This window comes from Portunus trituberculatus, chromosome 17 (genome assembly GCF_017591435.1).
Source record: "Portunus trituberculatus isolate SZX2019 chromosome 17, ASM1759143v1, whole genome shotgun sequence".
Lineage (NCBI taxonomy): Eukaryota > Metazoa > Arthropoda > Malacostraca > Decapoda > Portunidae > Portunus > Portunus trituberculatus.
Window position 1 is genome coordinate 24,875,313 of NC_059271.1, and position 20,651 is coordinate 24,895,963.

Here is a 20,651-nt window from a genome sequence, read left to right on the forward strand (position 1 = left end):
ACGCTAACAATGGGATTCCACGACAGGTTGCGATTCCAGTGTCCACGGTACAGATGTGTTTGTTGAGGATAACGATCCGTTTATCGAGGCTAACGGTGCGGCGATGGCGATGGCGAAACGATCCAAAGTATTATTACCTACACAGGTACTGGGACGAAACTTTTTACCCAGAAAGGGTCAACCCCAGTCCCGTGGTTATGAGAGCAGTGACGATGCAACCTTGCAATGCCTCACACAGGTCGCCATGAGCAATGACCCGCCACACACCACTCCCCAAACGCTGTCATGAAGTGAGTCCTTTTTACCTAACCTAACCTAACCTAACCTAATCTAACCTAACCTAACCTAACCTAACGTAAAGGACCACTGGTACTGTCAGTGCCTGGCTCATGGCGCACAGCGTGCCCTCGTTCATGGCGAGTTGTTCAGCCCGGTGTCATTATAAGCAGAGGTCCCGTACACACCACTCACCATCATATTCTATGCAAGGAGCCCTTATCACCCCTTTAGGGCCCCTCACGGTACCATCCGGTGAGTGGTAGACATTGATCTCTTGCTTATGGCGACCCTTGCCTAGTGTGATGCGCTGCAAGTGGACGACTAGTAGTGAAGCTTGAGGCCACCAAGGAAAAGCAGGACCTGCAGCCAGTTCCTGCCTTGGGCCCCAGGCCGGACCCGACGGCCACCTCCTTCCCCCGTGCGGCGCCCAAGGCCGTCACGGCCCTCAAACATCTTTAGGCCGAAAGTTCTCAATCGTCGTTTTAATTTTGATTCGAATATAAAATCGTCGATGGTAAATGAAAAATAGCTTTGGTGTGAAAGTGTGCAAGAGTTAGCTGATTAATGAAACAAGGTGAGGCAGCTTTGCTCCGGAGTATTTAGTGTACTTTGCATGTTGCTGCCTTGAATGTGTACGTGTTTGTAGGTAACTGGATAGAAACAGTAGACCAATGGTAGTTGTGTAGCTATTGGGGAACTTTTGAAAATTAGTTAAGCTTCTGGATAGAGTGGATGAGTGCACACAGGTTTGCGTGTCTTATACATAAACTGCCACTTGTAAACATAAATTTTTCTATTTCATGCTCTTAGAAAAAAGCAAACTTAGTTTTCTTTATTTCCCTGATCACAATGACGTGTAAATATCAATGTTCCAATCATAAGGAAACACTAGGAGAGGACCCAAACTCCCGTTGAAGTTGCCAGATTCAACAGATATCGTAATATTTCATAGAAAAGATGGTCAACTGCATATCGTATATTTTTGGATATTCTTTTGTCACATAAGGAGATATCAAGATAGGTAAAGTATTTCTAAACATGTATCTACGACAAAGATTACTTCTTCCTCAATTGATAGCTCGAAGTTAGTTTGATATTTTCTTTCCTTCTAGGTTAGTAAGTAGACTACAAGACACCATGAACCTATGAAGCCCCGTAAATGAGATTATTTTCATAACTTAGAAATCAAAGTCTGATAATGAGATTGTCTATTGCCAACCAAACCGTTCTGCATAGACGTCTTCAGCGTCATAGAGACCTAATGATGTTAGCTCATGGACAGTGGCCATCCTGACAGCGCGAAACCACAGGGGGTTCATAAGAAGATTTCCAGGGGTACTTAGATGGCTGATCTAATAAAATCCTTTGCAGTGCCATTGCATATTGAGTTCCATGTTCCATGTGACAATACTGGGGGTACTGGTAGATGGTCTTATAACTCAGGGGGTTCTTAACGATAAAAAGGTTGAGAACCCCTGATCTACACAATGATATGTAAAGACTGTATTTGTGGCTTGAAGATGGCACCTAATGATACTGGTTCTTCTACAGGTCTGAGTCTTGGCCAGCGAGCTCACCCTAACCGCCCACGCAGCAGCACGGCAGATCTGGACGCCATCACTGTCTCCGTCACCCTTCGCTGGTCTTCCACGCCGTTCCTGAAAGGTGAGACGTCCATTGGTTTTATCATCTTCACGTAAAATTCAGAGCTCAATGTCCTGCATATATTGTGTCGTAATTCTCTTGTTTTCCTGGTAATAATAATGTTCCTTTTGTCGCTATCTAAGTATTTTGCTGTATATATATAGTTATATAATGTATCCTTTGTTTTCTAGTATTAGTAGCTTCTCTGTGTCCTCTGGCAGGCAACACAGATGGCGAGATAGTGCAGCCGACTGGGTACCGCCTGCGTGTGTGGGACCAGAAGAAACTTGTTACTCAGATCATCATCGAGGCTTCACCACACTCCCAGGCAAGCTCGCCCACATCCTTACCCCTTTCCCTTCTTCTCCCTCCCTCTCTCTCTCTCTCTCTCTCTCTCTCTCTCTCTCTCTCTCTCTCTCTCTCTCTCTCGGTGACAATGAAGTTAATCTCTCTCTATCACACTCTGAGTCACCATCAGTTCCCGCGGTGTGAAAAAAGCAGCGCGGGTGTTGCATTACGTACTGTACTTGTTTTATGGGAAGTGTAAAGCTGTCTCTCTCTCTCTCTCTCTCTCTCTCTCTCTCTCTCTCTCTCTTCTTCCACGTCACAGTGATCTTGTTTGTCTTGGTGTTAGGCTTCAATACGTAACGATTTAAGTCACTACGCTCATATAATAACTGTAACGGCTGAGATTTCTTTAAGTAATTTTTCTTCTTTTCATTTGGATTGTGTAGTTTTATCTTATTGTTTCGGTTGATTGTATCTTTAAGGTCCGTATTTATCTAATTATCTATCTATCCTTCTTTTTATCAGTCTACTTATCCACTCATATATATCCATCTATACATCCACCTATCTATTTACTATACATCTGTGTTTATATATTCATTCTGCCTGTCTTCATACCTATCTATCACCAACCCAACTGCCTTCCTTCCTATCCACCTACCTCAGCCACTCACCCCTTCACACACCGCCACCTCTCACCAGCACTGCTCCCACAGGACTGCGAGGCGGCGGTGGGGGCCTTGGAACTGGACTCTGTGTACAAGGCGACTCTGGATGCTATTCTGCCGGACGGGGAACCTGGCGTCTCTCTCACTTTCAGTTTGGACGCCGGGGCGCTGCACGTGGGTGAGTGACAAGCGCCTCAAGTGCGTCTTCTAAGGTTCACTAGTTTCTCTTCGACTTCAGGGCACATTAATCACAACAGAGACGGAATGATGGAAAGGAAAGTGAGAGGAGTGGTGTTCACGTCGTGGTATTTCATGTAGTTATTCGTTTTGTGTTATGTTAGGTTAAATTTTTTTTCTACGTATACATAAGTTAACGTAACCTATCTTAACCTAGCACAATTGTAATCGTAGTTACTGGTCATGACATGCAAAGTGTTAGTTCTTTTGCTGTTACATTCTTGATTTTCCTAATGTTTAAAGCACTGTTAGACTATTACTTAACAGACTGCAGTACAAAGAAAGATAAAAAAAAAACATAGGTGGTTATAAAAAAAATGTAAAACCGGGAAGATTTAATCACTGGTCTCAGTGGAGATAAGAATTATCTTAACTAAAATCTAAGTAGTCAGGACGCGTGCCATTGGAGTGAGCTTTCATTCCTTATTCTTTCAACTCAGACGCCTGGAGCTTACACTGCTAAGACTCCAAGTGGAGTAGATGACTAGACGATTGAGAAAGAAGGGAAATCTTGCACTCTTTAATGTAATTCAGACGCTTATGTGCAGTCTAGAATACAGAAAGAGACAATCAAAGGATTCAAAGCCTCAGAAATATCTCACACACTTCATTCCCCAATAACAGTCAATGATTGGAAGGTTGATAACGCAGGCAATTTGTGTTCAATTTCAATATAGGTTAATGATTAAGCACGTAAGGATGACTCTGGGTCTTAATAACGTAATGGTGGTGGTAATGGCGTTCGCAGAATTGATCTAGTAAATTCCTCATGCATAGAAATTAGTCTAATTATGTGTCAAGCTGGCTCTAAGTATTCATTATTCTACTGCTCATCTTTTTATTTATTTTTTGTTTGATTCGATGCTTCAATTGGATCAATTAAAAGGGCTCATTGGAAATTTTACCTCTTCAACACAAATGAGGAAGTCAGTCGTGAATAACGTATTGATATAATTTTTCAAGCCTTTACATTCATCACTACAACTCATCATCGAGCGTGACAAAGGGTAATCGCTGGGAATTGAGAGAGAAAGCAAGGGATTAACATACTGTGGGAGAAAGAGAGAGGAAAGTGTGGGAAACAGAAGGGCGAGGAAAAGGTGAGCCAGCTGTGTGGTGTGGTTGGCAGGAGCGGTGGGCGGGAGAGGTGAACGGTGATTGATTGATTGGGCTGATAGGAAACTAGTGGGTTTTTTTTTATATTCAAGTAAGAGGTTCAGGCCAAGGGCAATGAAACTGATAAAAAAAAAGGCCTACTGATTTAAAGAAAAAAGGCCACTGAAGAAGGTTAACAGCGTCGAGTGGTTAGCAGAGTGAGTGATTGACAGTGATAATTAATTGGGGTGTATTGCTCAGTTGTTCATGAATGATAGATGATCCATTAACTTCACTTGACATTATGAAATACCAAGTAGATGTATAGCATCCAGTGTTAATAGTCACGCTTATGAATTACAATACGAAAATACAGTGGAAAAGAAGCTAAAACTTTTCATGATTCAGTCTTCATTCAACCATGAATATAGAGTGGAAATATCATTCACTCTGTTGACGTAAGTGATGCTTTGGACAAGGACAACAAAGGTAGATGAAAAGGATCCACGAATGATGGCAGTCCCTTAAGAAGACAGTCCAAAACACGTCCACAATTACACTATAAAATCATTGCTTTCCTAACTGACCCACTTTTCCAGCGGGCGGGGGACTCACGACGGACGGGGTATCGGAGTGCTACTCGAGCCTTCAGGTGCGGTGTCCGGGCTCAGAGCGCTGCGTCTCCCCGTACTGGATTTGTGACAGCGCTCCGGACTGCCCTGGTGAGACCCTGGCACCAGTCAGCTAGACACATCCTCTTTGTGTGTTTTTGACAGTGGGGGAAGGTCTTTAGGTCACTGTGCTGTGTCTGATGTGTCTTGTCTCCCTATCAGATGGTGTAGACGAGTTAGGCTGTGACACGACCCTCTGTGACGGCTTCCAGTGCTGGGAAGACGTGTGTATCCCCTGGGCGTGGCGTTGTGACGGCCAGCCAGACTGTAAAGGTGAGACCAAATTAAAAAGGCTTTGATACCGTCCTGAAAAGTTCAATTCGTTTACATTATTTTCGCGCATACAGGAAATTAAAGTCGGGGCAGAAATGTAATAAATTTTCAACCAGGTGGTGACGACGAGTACGCCTGCCCCTCCTGTGAGGAAGGGGAACTACAGTGCCCTTGGGGCGGCCCGTGCCTGCAGCGAAACGCCACGTGTGATGGCGTTGATCACTGCAGAGATGGGTGAGTTAACACTCACAGGATATGAGTTGACTTAATCAAACAATGCCTTCTTCTGTTTTTTCCCTTATTTCTTTTAAAAAAGATGATACCTTTTACATGAAGAGCAGAACGATTAACGTGCTTACGAACGTGTGTTTCCAGATGGGATGAGTCAGTTGCCCTGTGCGGGTCAGTGACGTGCAAGCCTGGGGAACTCCAGTGCCTGGGCGGCAGTCGCTGCGTGCCGCACGACTGGTTGTGTGACGGAGTGTCGGACTGTCCCGCCGCCGAGGACGAGGATGCCACATTCTGTTCTGCCTTCAATACATTCAAGAACAACTTGGTCTTTAACTCCACAAACGAGAGTCCTTCCCCCTGCGAGGAGAGAGAAGCTCCGAAAAAAGTTAATTGTACAAATGAGGAATTTCGATGCGACACCAGCAAGTGCATCCTTCGAGAATACCTGTGTGACGGCGTGCGTGACTGCGAGAGCGGTAGAGACGAGTTACCCGAGTCCTGCAGCCTCGCCCCGACCCAACCAGCCAAAGCTCCCAAGTTCAGGTTTGACTCAGAGGAAGATCTCAGCGATGCAGACCAACACGTGGATATAAATCAACAGATGTTCCATAATGAAGAGACGGAATGCAACGAAGAGGATGGAGATCTGTGTAGGAATGTGGACACTCAGCTAATAAACACTCACACTCTAGGAGAGGAACACAGCACAACGACAGACCGCAGTCAAGCACACACTGAGACAACCTCCACAACACAGAAACCAGAACCGGAGTTTGATTACGACAACAGTATAGAGGATGACGATTTTATGCCTGATGTGAAAACCTCTCCCCAAACCACCACCACCACCACCACTACTACTACTACCACTACCCTTACCACCACCAGCACCACCACGACGCCCAAGACGCCATTCGTGAGCATCATTGAGGCCAACATGACAGACGTTGGAGGAAATGAAATTGACATCGACTTTATTGAATTCAGTGACACGAAGTCGTTGGATGAAGACAATGATGTGGCAAATAAGACCCAAAGCGGGGACAGTGTCAACGTGGAAGTCTTGGTGGAGGAAGAGGAGGTGAAGAAGATGGAAAATGAGGAGAAACCTTCCTTACTTCAACCAGAATCAGGCCTCAACCTTTCCAGCAGCGAGGAATACGATGACGAGGAGAGTTACATCCCCGATATTGAGATAGACAACCTCTCACCACACGACTCCGGGAATGTGAGCGATACAGGACATGGCGGCGAGGAGGAAGGCTTCACGCAGGCCACCAACGAAACGACCCTCCAGAAGCCCGATGTCTTGATTCAGGAGGTGAACAGCAAAGAGATAATATCCTCTGAGGAAAGCGACGCCAGTGAGAAGAAGAACGCCACCGTGGCCTTCCTTCCCCAACCAAACACGACGACAGAGGGACCAGTGGAGGCGAGCACTGAACAAGACGACTCCATGGTTTCTGAGGAAGATAACGTTATTCTCGTTGCCAGCGAGGGACCGGTAACTGTCCAGATGGTCTCCACGAGCGAGGAGACTACAGGAACAGAGGCCACGGTGATTAACGTGACGCTTCCTCTCCTGCCGGATGACACCACCACCACAGTCAGCTCTCTCACCACCATCACCACTACCAGCAGCAACACCACCACCACACAAGAGTCATTGCTGCCTGATGTTCCTGCCACTGAGGGCGCAACTGCCACTCCATTGTCCATTCCTGACCTCACGCCAACACCTGAGGCCACGCACCTGGAGAACATCTCTCTGCCCACAACACCCAGTGGAAATGTAGCTCCTGAAGGTGATATGACTCCCGAAGAAGGTTCTCTTCCTGGCGATATGACCTCCCCCAATCCTGTTATTGCGGTGGAAAGTGATACCACCACTGCAACATCCACTACCACCACTACCGCCACCGCCTTAACCACCTCTCCTTCCATGCCTACCACTACCACCCCCATCGTAGCCACCACAGACAAACCCGAGGCAGCAACACCAACAACAACACAGGAAACGACGACCTCCACTATTCTGTCTACTTCAACCACAGACCAACCAGCACCATCCACGACCACACCTTCGTTCTCCACCACCACCCAGCCCACCACGGAATCATCGATCATCGAAATGGGACAAAAGAACCTCACTATTCTGATCGCTATTCGTGCTGGTATGAACGAGACAGAGATTCCACAGTACACGATTCACGGCGCTGACGGGAACACGTACCAGTATGAGATCGTGAGTATCGTGAAGGAGGAAGGACCGCGGGAAGAAAACCGGCCAGACTTAACTCTTCTGGAGGAAGAAGAAGAGATGACTAATGAAATACGAGGGGATGGGAGTCACCAGTTCCTTCAAGGGATACACATCTCATCCGCTACAAGGTCTTCATCACATGTCTCTTCCTTCTTCGTCCTCTTGCTTGTTTCTTTCCTTGTCACTGTCGTCGGTTTCGATGTCAAGTGAACACAGTGAATTCCTCATATTTTATTACCGCTGCCAAACACTTTGCGATATTCAGTCACTTAGAATATCTCGGACTCTTCAAATTTGGGTAGTGACTTGGGAAAGCATCAGCTGGTTTGCTAACTCGCCCCTGGCCGTGCCCTTCCTTTCACATGAACCTCGAGGCAACGTAACACAATATTCATAGTGAGTAAGGCGAAGAGAGTAAAGAAACAAGTGATTCCCGCGAGTGTCTTACTGTGGGACGAGTAATCTCAGCCGAAGAGATTGAAGAAAGTGGTTCCTTGTCTAGTAAACTGAAATGATCTTTGAGAAACATTTGGTGTTGGAACTTTATAAGTACGAGCGAATAAGAAAAAAAGTGCAGCTGGTTTGTGCAGACTTTCGAGTATAATGAGACAAATGAGATTGGTGAGCTGGCAACTTTCGCCGTAGTGAGGCACTATTATGTTCATACGTTTGGGAGTGAGTCATGAAAGTTGGGACCAAAGAAAGAATTTGTGTTGAAATGCGAGAAGGAATGACCTGAAATTTCACTGTGTGCAGACTGGAAAAAAAAAAATCAATGAAATAAAAGATGAAAGCAGAACAATTACCTAAAATTTAATGTGAACTACTATAGAATCTTACATGTTAGTGCTGAATAAAGGGTGACTGAAACTTGATTAAATGAGAGCTAATAAAGAAAGAAAGATCAGATAAGAGCAGAGAAGTCGGCCGAAATATTTTGTGAGCTATAACCTAACAATAGAGACTGAAACTTGATTGAGTGAAGACAGAAAGAAAAAAAATAAATAAATAAAAGCATACTAAAAAGTGAGAAGTCACCCGAAACATGAACAAAACTCTGATATGTCAAAGTGCTGATATGAAAATTCTCAATGAAGTCACAGTGTCACGAGGGAATCAGAGTGACCAACCAACATAGTCTTGTCGTAGAGTCATCAAAGATCCACATTTCTCAGATATTTTACGATCTAAGTGTTCTTTTTGACGTCTCGCATGAATATATATAAATGTACATGTAATACCTTAGAGGAGTATGGACAGGTGGGCCGCGCGACACACCCACAGCCATCGGGAGAAGGAGAGTCAGTGAGCAGTGGTCTGCCCTTCGTCGTTGTCCTGCGACGTCTATTGGTGCTCTTGTCTTTTAAATTACTGATGATAGAGAAGCGCTGGTGGTCGTGTGTGTGTGTGTGTGTGTGTGTGTGTGTGTGTGTGTGTGTGTGTGTGTGTGTGTGTGAGAGAGAGAGAGAGAGAGATTCCTGGTATATTCCTGGCCCAGCGTAGCGCCTCACCACCTCTCCCTCAGCCTCACCTTCAGCCTCCAGGAAGAAGCAAGTTGTCGCCTCTCACTCTCTTCGTAGATGGGATATGAAAAAATAAGTATATGCTCCTCTTCTGGGAGTTTTCTGACTAGTACCTGTTATTGGGATCAAGGAGTGATGGCGCCGTTGCTGCTCCTCTGCTTCCACTCCACCAACATGCGGTGGCTGTGGTGCTGAGGGCGAGGCGTGAGGCAGGACTAAGGGACGCCTGTACTAGAGTTAAGGTGAAGGGTGTAAAGGAATAAAGATAGTGATTTTCTATATGGATCCTAGAGTTCCACTTAAAATGCTACATAATTTTATACTTCTAGAGAAAAAAAAAGTATTTACAGTTACATTGCCTTCTAACTAACTCATTACCACGTTTACAAGACACAGGTATAAACATTCTCACCTCAGATATTTCTTTCATATAAATGTATATCATTCCTAGACTAAGCTTATATTTTTCTAGGCTTATTTATGGCGTAGTGTCGTCCTGTTCGCTAAGTTTACACACAAGGCCGGTGGATCTTTCCGCCGGCTCCGAGGCCTCACCAGCCCTGCCAGGAAAGGACCGCGATGTCCTCACAAAATTTACGATCATAATGAAACACCTCTGCGCCGCACCTCCACTACTTCCAAAAGTTACACGAGTTTTTGAGCTTGTTTTTGTATGGTTGTACAGACAGATTAACAAGGTTTCTGCACTATTAACAGAAGAAACGCTTTTAAGAAACTAACTAATCATCTCTGTGATCTTTAAGAATAGTCGTGGTGGGAATGCAGAGGGTTTTTTGAAGACGGGCTTTACTCAGAAATGAGTGAAATAGCACTGCAGTGTACCCCAGGGACCAAGAGAAGGAGGAGGACCAGAGTGAATAAGAGGCTGTCAGAGGCTTGCAACTGTGAACTTGTGCCCCGCCGTGCTCGCTCGTCCAAGCCCTCCTCGCCTCCCTCGCTCCCTCGGCCTCTGCACCACCACATCCCCCACTCACCAACAGGTAAATTTCTCTCAAACAAATTCTCAATATTTTGAGGACTGGTCAGTATATTGCTCATCTAGTAATCTTTCGTTATAATAAACTGTACTGGATGTATACCTTGCTTGTCCTTACCCTGGTCCTTCGAGAAACAAGACGCTAATCATACTCTTAGTATAACTTTTTTTTCATTTGAATCATTTGAATTTAGTTTCCCGAGCTGCACTACTGCCTACTGGAGGTCTGTGGCCTCAGCCGTCATTGCCGCTGGTAAACAATCAGGCGTGTAGAAACCCAAAAGGTCACAGATACAAAGAGACTAAAGCAAGTGAACTGTGTGCTGAGGAGAATGAAACCAGCATCATCTTATAATTATAGGGTTATTTGACATTATCACATGATACACTCATCACCATATAAAACTAGAAGCAGTTTGCTGTACAGGGAATTTTAAAAATTACTGTTGTTCACAGGTGGGGAAATTTCAGCCATAAAAAGTTACATGATGTATATGTGTTTTGCACTCCTCTTCGAAGCTTCTCATGAATCAAATTTTCTTCGCCGTGCTGTTCATGGCGTGAAGCAGGACACGCGTCTGCCTCACTGACTCACGGGAATATGAGGCGGCCGGGAAGCCAGGCACTGTAGACGCTTGAGTTTTAATTGGTAGTCTGGCGAGTGAAGGGACCGGTACGGGTCGGGAATGATGGACGAGCGGTGACACAGTGACTTGCCGCCCAGACATCAACAGAGAGTGTTGCTCAAAAGTTTGTACTGCGGACCAGCGGCGCTGCGCCACCGAGACGGATGGAATCTGTATCCTGGACGGAGTCAAACAGTGTAAGTGAGATGACACACATTGCAATCACACACGAATACAAATGGGCAATCTGGTGTTAAGAAGAAAACCTTTGGCTACCAACCTGGAGGCACACTGCCCTCAGAACATTCAGTCAATCTATGGGTAGGACTTGATATTATTATTTTTATTATTATTATTATTATTATTATTATTATTATTATTATTATTCATTACATATATCAGTAACACATCATCAGTCATGCCAAAGAAGGTTAAAAGTAAGTGTCTTTCTGCACCTTGAGTCACCGCACATTCTCGATGTAACCAGTGCACAAGGTTCGTGTTCAGTGAGTGGCAGTGTACCTCCAGTGCAGTTTTAGTGTATGTTGTGTAGATCTAGATCTAGTAGATCTAGTGTATGTGGTCTCCTGTGGTAAAATTTGCTTTTTATATTTGTTCCGATTATGACTGAGAGGGATCAACGCTTGCGGAACCTAGATGAAGCTCGGACACTTCCAGATTATGACTTTGCTGGAGTTTAGTCATTCATTAATTTTTCTACTTTATCATTGCGGGATTCACTGGGCGGCCAGCTGAGAGACGCATGGCAGCAGAAGCAAGGTACTGGCGCCGAGCTGCTGTTACGCGGTGGTGAATATTGCTAGCGCACGAATGTTAGCTGTTTGTCTGCCAGTCAGCGAAGCAGGATACACGACTGATGCCAACGTAGCCAGGGAGATTGACGCTCACCTCTCATCTCGCCATCGTACGAGCACTTCACATCACAGCCTCTCCGAAATTACACACAGAGAAACTGCATTTTCAGGATTTCTCTTCCTCACCAGACGCTTCACATATTTCAGAATGTTTCAGAGAAGTATTGTGTCTATTGTTCTTTAATTGTGTTTCTGCAACGCCTCACGCTTCAGCACAACACACCAGACTGACTCGTGTTTGAAAGGATTAATGAGCCGCTTCTTCCTTTGCTTGTAGCGTATCAGTGTCCTTTCTTTTTGTCATTACTAAGAGATCTCTTTCACCTCTCCGAGCGACGCGACGGAAAGACGAGTCGCTCAAGCATCAGGATCCTCTGGAAATGAACGGAAAGAAAAGTTTCACTTTACAAGTTCAACCTTTTCCTTGTCCTTTCGTCCTTTCCCTTAATAGTTGCCACGCGCCGGATCCTGACGGCTGGCCAAGTGTCACACGTATGGCAGGTTGGCGAGGGGAGAGGAGGGAGGGGTGGAGTCAACCTGCGGGAGAGGGAAAAGAGAGAGGGATTGGTATAAGATCTAGTTCCAAGCATTTCTCACTACCAATACCTCTCCGGCCCTATGCCAATTGAGCCTTAGCGTTACACATGTTATTGCCAACAAACCTGACTGTCTGAAGGGACTTGCATAACAAAAGCATCCTCAGTGAAGCAGGTGTTGAAAATTAGAGATAATCTTGGTATTGAACATTCTGTCCTTCACTCTCCCTCCTCATCATCCCCTCCAGGCAGCCACTCCTCTCTCACTACCTCCCCGCTTCTCCACTCCTCCCTCACTATATCCCCGCTCCTCCACTCCTCCCCCTCCTGCGCCTCCCGCCGCGTCGCTCCACCCACCGAGCGGCTAAGGGAATTGGGCGAGCCACGCTGCACCGAGCTGAGGGCGGGCATGGTGAGGCCGCCCCGCCGAGACCGCTTGCCCACTCCACCCTCAATCGTGTACTTCTTGGGGCTGACCTGGCCGCTGTTCACCAACGGGGAGGGAACTGAAAGACAGAGAGGAGACGTGAAACACTGTAAGGAACGAAGGAATATGATTGATAAATGGGTAGACTAGGATATAATTTTAGTATCAGTGATGGTAGTAGCAGTGGTGGCGGTAGTAGTAGGAGGAGTAGTAGCAGAAGTAGTAGAAGCAGCATACAGTAATAGTAGTAGTGGTAGTTGATTATAAAGATAACTCTATCCAGCAAGAGGAAAAGAGGAAGACCTAAGTGAAAGTTGAAGGATGTAGGGAAACAAGACTTGCTTGTATTGAATGTGACTGAGGAAGGCACAGAAAACGGCGGGTGCTTTAGCAGCAGTAACAGCAATGGTAATAATAATAGTAGTACTAGTACACTCACCTCCTGGTACGTTAGGCAGCGACAGGTCATTATTGAGGAGCCTCGGCCTCGCCCAGCCAGTGATCTCCAGCCTGGGTCTCCTCTCCCTCTCCCTTGGGTTGTCTTTGATTTCCCTCAGTGGGTCTCTTGTAAACTCTCTCCCGAATCCGTCCCTGGCCGCCGCGTCCCTCAGGCTGGAGGAGTCCCGGGCCACCAGTTCCTTCGTGCGGTCCAGACTGATGGTGTAGGGATGGCGACTAGCGTCTATGGGGCGTGGCGCGTCTGAGGAGCGGCCGTGGTCTGTGTGGTAGCGGCCGCTGGAGAGGAAGGAGGAAGGTCCGTCTGATATCAAGTGGTCGTCGTCATCCCAGTGCGCCTGTCCCTGCCCCTGGATGCACAGCCCGTGGCCCCGTGGTTTCAGAGGGACTCCCCACAGACTGGCGGGAGATTTGCGGCTCTTCTCCACGGGTCTGCGAAGGTCACGAGTCACAGTCAAGCATTGGAATGACTGTGGTTCATTTTACCTTATCTGAATCAGCCTTAGTGAAATTACAGATCCATAATACAAGTAGGTGGATTAAAAGATGAAAAATAGTTCCTTGCTATTCGTTCTTATACCAGGAAAAAATGTTATTGATATTGGTAAAAAATGAAAGCTAAAAATTGAAAGTAAAGAAATGGACTTATTAGTGTCAGAAACAAATCACTATTTCTTGACCTTTATGTTTATCAAAGTGCAGGAGTCATAAATCGTCATATTTCTTTCAGCAAGGTGCTATTTTTTGTTCCTGATTGCTTTGTGGCATCAAAGAGAAGCGTTACCTGGTGCGTGACGGAGAGGACGTGTTGGTGGTGCCCGTGATGTGCAGCGTGAGGGCGATGGTGTTGTTGTTGTGGTTGCTGTTGTTGTTGTTATTGTAGGTGTTCATGGTGGAGGGGGCGGTGGTGGTGGTGGGGGAGAAGGTGACGGTGTTGTGGTCTCGCAGGGGCGGAATAAGTCTGGAGGAGGCGGTAGAAGTGGTGGTGGTGGTGGCGGGGTGCGGCGCGTCCTCCCCACTGTTGAAGATGTTATTGTTGTTCATGTTGCTGTAGTTGTTGTTATTGTTGAAAGTGCTTGTAGCTACTCCTGAAGGCCCACCCCTGACGTGTGAGGGCGTGAGGGGTGCAAAGGACACCACGGGGCGGCTCGCCAATCCCGACTGTCCATCAGGAGTGCCCGGCTGACACTGCTTCATCGGCGAAGACCTGTGGCAGTGAAGCGAAGCGTCAGGGAGTATTGCACACACACACACACACACACACACACACACACACACACACACACACACACACACATTTTATCCTCATGAATGATTTTATTTGTCTTTTGATATCAATTTTTGATAGTGGCAGAATCCTTCAAGTCTCGCTAGTTTTGTAAGAGAGCATCCACAATCATCCGTTGAAAATCTTTACATTTACACGCAAATTAGACTTGATTCCCGTTATAAAAAGAAGACAGACGACAGACAGAAATAGAAAAAAAAAAAAAACAGGCTACTTTATTGATATGGATTTGCACGGCTGATAGTTTATTGGTAACTCAATCCTCACCTGACGGGATTGTCACTCCTTGCTGGGGGCGGCGGGTGGGGCTGGGGCCTGGCGATGCTCCTGCCGTACACACTTTCAGGGCTGGTGCCTCCTGGAATCTTCCTGGCCCGGCCCTTCCTGTCCGCCGTGCTAGGGACTCGTCGGCCCGGCAGGCTCAGCAGGAAGTTGTTGCTGAACTCCTGCTGCACGCGCTGCTTCAGGATCGGCAGGAAGGTCTCGGGGAAGCAGTCGTGCATGAAGAAGTCATGGTTCAGCAGGTCTTGAGCGGAGGGGCGCGCCGAGGGTTCCAGGCACAGACACACGGAGACGAAGGCGTGGGCGCGCGGGGACCAGGACGGGAAAGAGGAGGACAGGGGCGTAGAGGCCGCTTCGGGGAGACGTAGACCCGCCAGCATAGGGTTCCTCTCCACCAGGTGGCGGTGAGATATGCTCAACTCACCTGCAGAGTAGATTTCCTTAGTATATAACACACACACACACACACACACACACACACACACACACACACACACACACACACACACACAAACACACACACACACACTCTCTCTCTCTCTCTCTCTCTCTCTCTCTCTCTCCCTCTCTTTTATACCTAGGGTCTGGATGATGTGGAAGAGCTGGTCGATGTCAGATTCTCCGGGGAAGAGTGGTTCCCCCGTCAACATCTCGGACAGCAGACAACCGGACGCCCACACGTCCACCTCTCTGTGGCAGGAAATGGTCACAGATACCCCACGGACATTCATTCATGCACGCATATCAAACCATTACTTTTCTACCTCTAAAATGTCGTGTTTGCAAGGAATCGGCCTAAATTCCAGGTTGTAAGAATTTTGTGTGGATTGGACGTGTCATCTGGTCACGCTGTCTCACCTGCCATACTTGGTGTCTCCAACGAGCAGCTCAGGGGCGCGGTACCAGCGGGTGGCCACGTAATCAGTGCAAGACTCTCCGGGACCCGCAAGCAGCCTCGCGAACCCGAAGTCACACAGCTTGACCACGCCTTGGCGACTCACAAGCACGTTCTCTGGTTTGATGTCTCGGTGGATGATCTGCCGAGGTAACAAACACTCTGTCAGCGCCCCCTTTGGTCTGTTTGAAGTTTTTCTCGTATTTTTCTTCTTTCTTTTTATAGCTTGATTCTCTAAAACTACGAAGTTGCACTGGCGACACTTTTGAATTGTGTTATTTACTGTTTTTCATGATGTTTTAGAATTTTGGGAAACTTGAATTCTGTGCATACTTCTTGAATGACACACACACACACACACACACACACACACACACACACACACACACACACACACATACAAACAATTTTTTTTTCTTTATGTGAAAAACCATCTGATTTTAACCCTATGTAATGAAAAATAGAGGTTCAATCATCGAAGTCTGATTATGCTACACGATACTTATCCATGTAAATACAGTATTGCAGTGTTTGGAATCATCATACAAGTGAATACAAATTGTGTGTCAACATGGCAACACCGCAGTGGTGGCGCCCTCCTATCCAAGATGTATTAGACTAGGTGAACACACTTCGGCATTATTGGAACCGCTGACGTCACCATGTGTATTGTTTACGTCTAGTGTTGTGGTGGTGTGTTCACGTGTGGCAGATTTTATCAGCAATAGTGTACTTTTCATGGGCTTTGTATTACGATATTAATAGTTAAATGGGTAAAGCAAGAGTGTGCGCTGTATTTGGATATACACCTGGTAAGGACAGCAACCTAAGATACCATAAATTCCCATCTAATGTTAACCTTGCTAGACAGTGGATCCATAAGTGTTTCCGTTCAGACCATATTAATATTAAGTATGCTGTGGTTTGTGAACGACATTTTAGTTCAGCCCAGATTGAACGAAATCTGAAGTACGAGCTTTTAAGTTTGCCGGTTCCACGAACTGTGAGAAATTTAAAACAGGATGCAATTCCTGATCAGAATCTGCCATCACGAGGACACAGATGCCAGGGAATCGGCCATCCACCAGCATTTAAAGGTAAGAAACTGTGTATTTTGTAAGTGGTGGTGGTGTTTGTAGTAAATAAGTGGTGGTGGTGGTAATACTAGGTTCTAGTAAAGTAAGTGGTGGTGGTTCTAGTCTAATACATCTTGGTTCTAGTGAAGAATGTGGTATGGTAGTGGTTCTAGTAAAGTAAGTGGTATGTGCTATGCTTGTGAAACGATCACAGTAGATGCTGGTGAAGTTAATACTAAGTTGGAGGTGCAAATATTGTAAGTATGTGGTGGTAGTTTAAATTAAAACATATGGTAGAGGTGGTGGCATATCCCCATATTTTCTTGCAAATCACTAAGAAACGTAAAATACAGTTAGTGGCATTATATCTACTAAACTTAGTAACTAAGATGCTAATAAATAACAACTCAAATAAAAGAAATATGCGGAACACCTATATTCCACAATTAAAATCTGTTCTAGTTGGTTGACATGCTGACGCCGCGATTCTGGATTTTAAAAGCCTCCCGCGCTACGTCAATGATTTCAAGACTGAAGTGCGTTCACCTCTTAGTCTAATACATCTTGTTCCTATCCACCACCACCCACCATTTCACCCATTGTAATAAGGCAAATTGAATCAGATCCCAATCCAGGAAAAAAAAAAACATGGTTATAAACATTAATACACTCACTTTAATTAACATTCATAGGACATCCTGATAACCATAATATAGATGCGCGTTTTCTATGACTTCCCATTTTCTTTAGCCAGTCATCTAGTGCCGAATAAATAAATCCCTTTACAACTAATAATGCACGATTCACTTATAACTCTGACAAAACCAAATGAACAGCATAGCAAAATAACCCTTGAGGACACGTAACACAGCGAGATTAACTAACTACGGCAAAGATAAAGGTGAAAAGTGAGCGAAGACGAAGCCGGTGAATGTTCAGGAAGTTTGGGAGGAGACGGGAGGGGCGGGAATTTGTTGCGGGGCTGTGACAGGGAGGGAGGGAATTAAGGATGGGCAGAGTACGGCTTTCAGGTAATCGCGGGTACGGGTACCCGTCTCAGACTACCCGCGTTACCCGGTTACATTACCCGGGTAGCTACCTGGTATCCATCAGGCACGCTTACCCGCCAGCGCGCGGTGGTCCCGGGGCGCAAGGTGAGTGAGTAGTACCAACGCGCTAACCGGGTAGCTGCCTGGTAACCATCAAAACGCTTACCCGGCACCCAGCGCACAGTGACCCCGGCTCCCGGGATTAATGTCGAGACGATTACCAAGATTATAAACCAGACACACACACATACACACGCATATATATATATATATATATATATATATATATATATATATATATATATATATATATATATATATATATTTTTTTTTTTCCCATCGTTATCATTTTTTTTTCTTTATTAATAATAAGACTTCGGTACTCATTGTGTACTCCAAGACAAGACTGCTTACCGGTGAGCAATACCTGACATTATGTTTTACCCGGGTACCCGTCTAGATACTCACTACGCAGTACAGCATGAACGATATATTTCTAATCATTATCTCCATATTTCATTAATGATCGCACATCGGTAAACATTATCCATACTCTAAGAGTCTAGACATTAAATATTTTCACCGTAATCGCGCACATCTGTACTCTCTACACCAGAATGGGTGCCTAATAATATTATAAGAAATACCCGTGAAAATTACCCGGTAACCTTCGTTCGTCCCGGGTACCTGTCTCGATACTCAATACTCTACTACCCGGATAGTTACCCCGGTACCCGCCCGTCCCTAGAGGGAATAGGCTCGTAACCGCTCGTTGCCAGTGCGTTGGTGTCGGTATTACGTGAGCGCTTCCTTGCTGGTCGTGGCGTTTGTGGATGTATTTGTAGTGCTATCATGAATCTGTGGTGTTGAAATCTCTGTAGCAGGAAGCAGAGTACTGTTTGCTAAGTGAGGAGTGCAAGAGATGGCGTACGTGGCCCAGGAAGGCGAGGAAGGAGGTGAACCTGGTGAGTGTTGAATGCTCTGTAACCCGCCATGATGCTGCCTTGTTATCTACCCTCGTGTTTTCATTCTTTATCTTACAGTGTCGCTTTACTTATTGCGCAAGGCCTTAGTGTTGTGTTTACGCTTTCGGATGTACATGTTTGGCTATCAGTCTGTGTTGATTGGTATTTAAACTTGATGAGGTGGGCGTGGCTATCATGCGTACGACCATTCGGATTGGGCGGGCAATTTTAAATGGAGCTGGTTAATCCCTTCAGTATTGGGACGCATATTTACCATGAGTTTTGGTTATGATTGGACCATTTTATTGACATTAGGAAGTGTCTATGGAGGTTAGATGATTAATGGCCACAGTCTTCACAATTTTGATCCTCACATGAGTTTCTGAGGCGGTTTAAAATTACCATATAGTATACAACCAGAATGAATATGGAAACGCGTCATGGTACTGAAGAGGACGAGTCTCTCTCTCTCTCTCTCTCTCTCTCTCTCTCTCTCTCTTGACACATCAGCTAGACAGGCTAGATAGCTCCTGTCGAGGTTAAGTACTGGTGATGTTATAGATTTCCATCCGCCGCTTCGATTGCAATGCCACACTTACCACTAGAAAATGTCCACCTCTACTTTGCACGAGTTAGACCAAGGTAATTGATGTCTTTATGTACAACAGGTGCCTCGTAGCTGTGTGGGGAATTGAAAGTAAAGAAAATTCAAGTATTCATATGATACTTTTTCACTTTCTACTAGTGTTTTATGGGTAAATATGCAGTTTCAACCAATATACCTTATCTTATATTTGTTTTTTATGTCTAACAAACTTGGAGACCTGGAAAACCCAACCTAACCTAACCTTATTCATTTACGATTGGGTGAAATGGAGTTAGAAATGCTCGTAGAAATGTGATCTACACCTTTTAACTTTCAAATTAAAAATTGAACTTCAAATTAATAATAATAATAACGTGTGATGTATTGGTTGAAACTGCAATAATACCGTCTTGTGATAATCGCATGTTTTATATGAAAGTCCGGAAGGAAAGGATGAGTAAGAAAGGCGTGAAAGGGTTCAGATCGTTACCAAGATATTAATGCTGCGCGGCCACGGATATACGAGTTACGCTTATTTGCCTTACCTTAATATTGTGTTTCAGAGTTTTGTTATTTTTTTCAATGTCTACTGAAGAAAATACTGCAACTTATATTCAAGGTGTTATTTCAGGTACCTTATTTCTTTTCCCAATTAGAGATGACTATATATTTGTTCATGCCAGCGATCTTTGTAGCCTTGCTGGTCGATCACTTCCTGTTAGTTCACGGGTCGACCTGAACATTCCGTGACTGAAAGCGCGTCAAACTGTCACCTCCTATCGACATTTCACTGTGTACATAACATTCCTGAACGACGTGGATCACCTGTCACGGTGGTTGGCGCCTGCAACACTCACGCTGACAAAGGATGGAATTTTCAAGCATCTAGCGTCTCAACTCCAGCGCGGGGATTCTCAAACACCCTGACGTCTTATCCTGACTCAGATTTGCAAGCACTAACGTATTTTTCACACCCGTGGACCGAATTATGAACCAAATTAGGGTCCAAATTAGACTTATTAAACCGAATTATCAAGCACAATAGTGTCTTAACTCTTCCGTGACTGAATTTGGAAGTACTGCAACCTTTTAACTCAACTAACTTAATGAAGAATCGTGTGGAAGGCTAATCTACCTAGTTTCGGCTCTCCCACCTGGTTTTGGTGGCAGAAGGCAATGCCACGCAGCACTTGGAAGATGTGTGCCCGTGCCGTTTCCTCGTCCAGCCCTCCGTCCGACGCCTCCAGCTCGTCCAGGATGGTGTGGTCCACGTACTCGAACACAAGGTACAGGCGACGCTTGCGGCGGAAAAACTCGATCAGGTTCACCAGATTCTCGTGGCGGAGTTTCTGCGGAGTGGGAAAGCTGGTTATGACAGATACGATTCGGCTTTATTTGTACTGGAAAAGGAAATTATATTA

The 20,651-nt window shown here is 45.5% G+C and overlaps 2 protein-coding genes across 4 annotated transcripts in view; one reads left to right on the forward strand and one right to left on the reverse strand.

The window, feature by feature from the left end:
• The window catches only part of LOC123504788 (flocculation protein FLO11-like), an 88,713-nt gene extending 78,444 nt beyond the window's left edge, over positions 1-10,269 (forward strand). Inside the window, exons 5-11 of the mRNA XM_045255611.1 lie at positions 1,831-1,944; positions 2,145-2,251; positions 2,928-3,057; positions 4,811-4,933; positions 5,045-5,155; positions 5,272-5,389; positions 5,531-10,269. Coding sequence (XP_045111546.1) covers positions 1,831-1,944; positions 2,145-2,251; positions 2,928-3,057; positions 4,811-4,933; positions 5,045-5,155; positions 5,272-5,389; positions 5,531-7,859 — 3,032 coding nt within the window. The 3' untranslated portion in view covers positions 7,860-10,269. The remainder of the gene's footprint in view (positions 1-1,830; positions 1,945-2,144; positions 2,252-2,927; positions 3,058-4,810; positions 4,934-5,044; positions 5,156-5,271; positions 5,390-5,530) is intronic.
• Positions 10,270-10,515: 246 nt separating this feature from the next.
• Positions 10,516-20,651, reverse strand: part of LOC123504789 (cyclin-dependent kinase C-1-like) — a 52,633-nt gene continuing 42,497 nt past the window's right edge. The window contains exons 3-10 of one of the 3 annotated variants that reach the window (XM_045255613.1): positions 20,385-20,579; positions 15,518-15,696; positions 15,237-15,349; positions 14,645-15,083; positions 13,874-14,296; positions 13,073-13,521; positions 12,564-12,712; positions 10,516-12,044 (exon numbers count right to left, since the gene is read on the reverse strand). In XM_045255613.1, coding sequence (XP_045111548.1) covers positions 11,991-12,044; positions 12,564-12,712; positions 13,073-13,521; positions 13,874-14,296; positions 14,645-15,083; positions 15,237-15,349; positions 15,518-15,696; positions 20,385-20,579 — 2,001 coding nt within the window. In that variant the 3' untranslated portion in view covers positions 10,516-11,990. Of the gene's footprint in view, positions 12,713-13,072; positions 13,522-13,873; positions 14,297-14,644; positions 15,084-15,236; positions 15,350-15,517; positions 15,697-20,384; positions 20,580-20,651 lie in introns of all 3 variants that reach the window. The other 2 variants (XM_045255614.1, XM_045255612.1) reach the window with 2 other exon arrangements.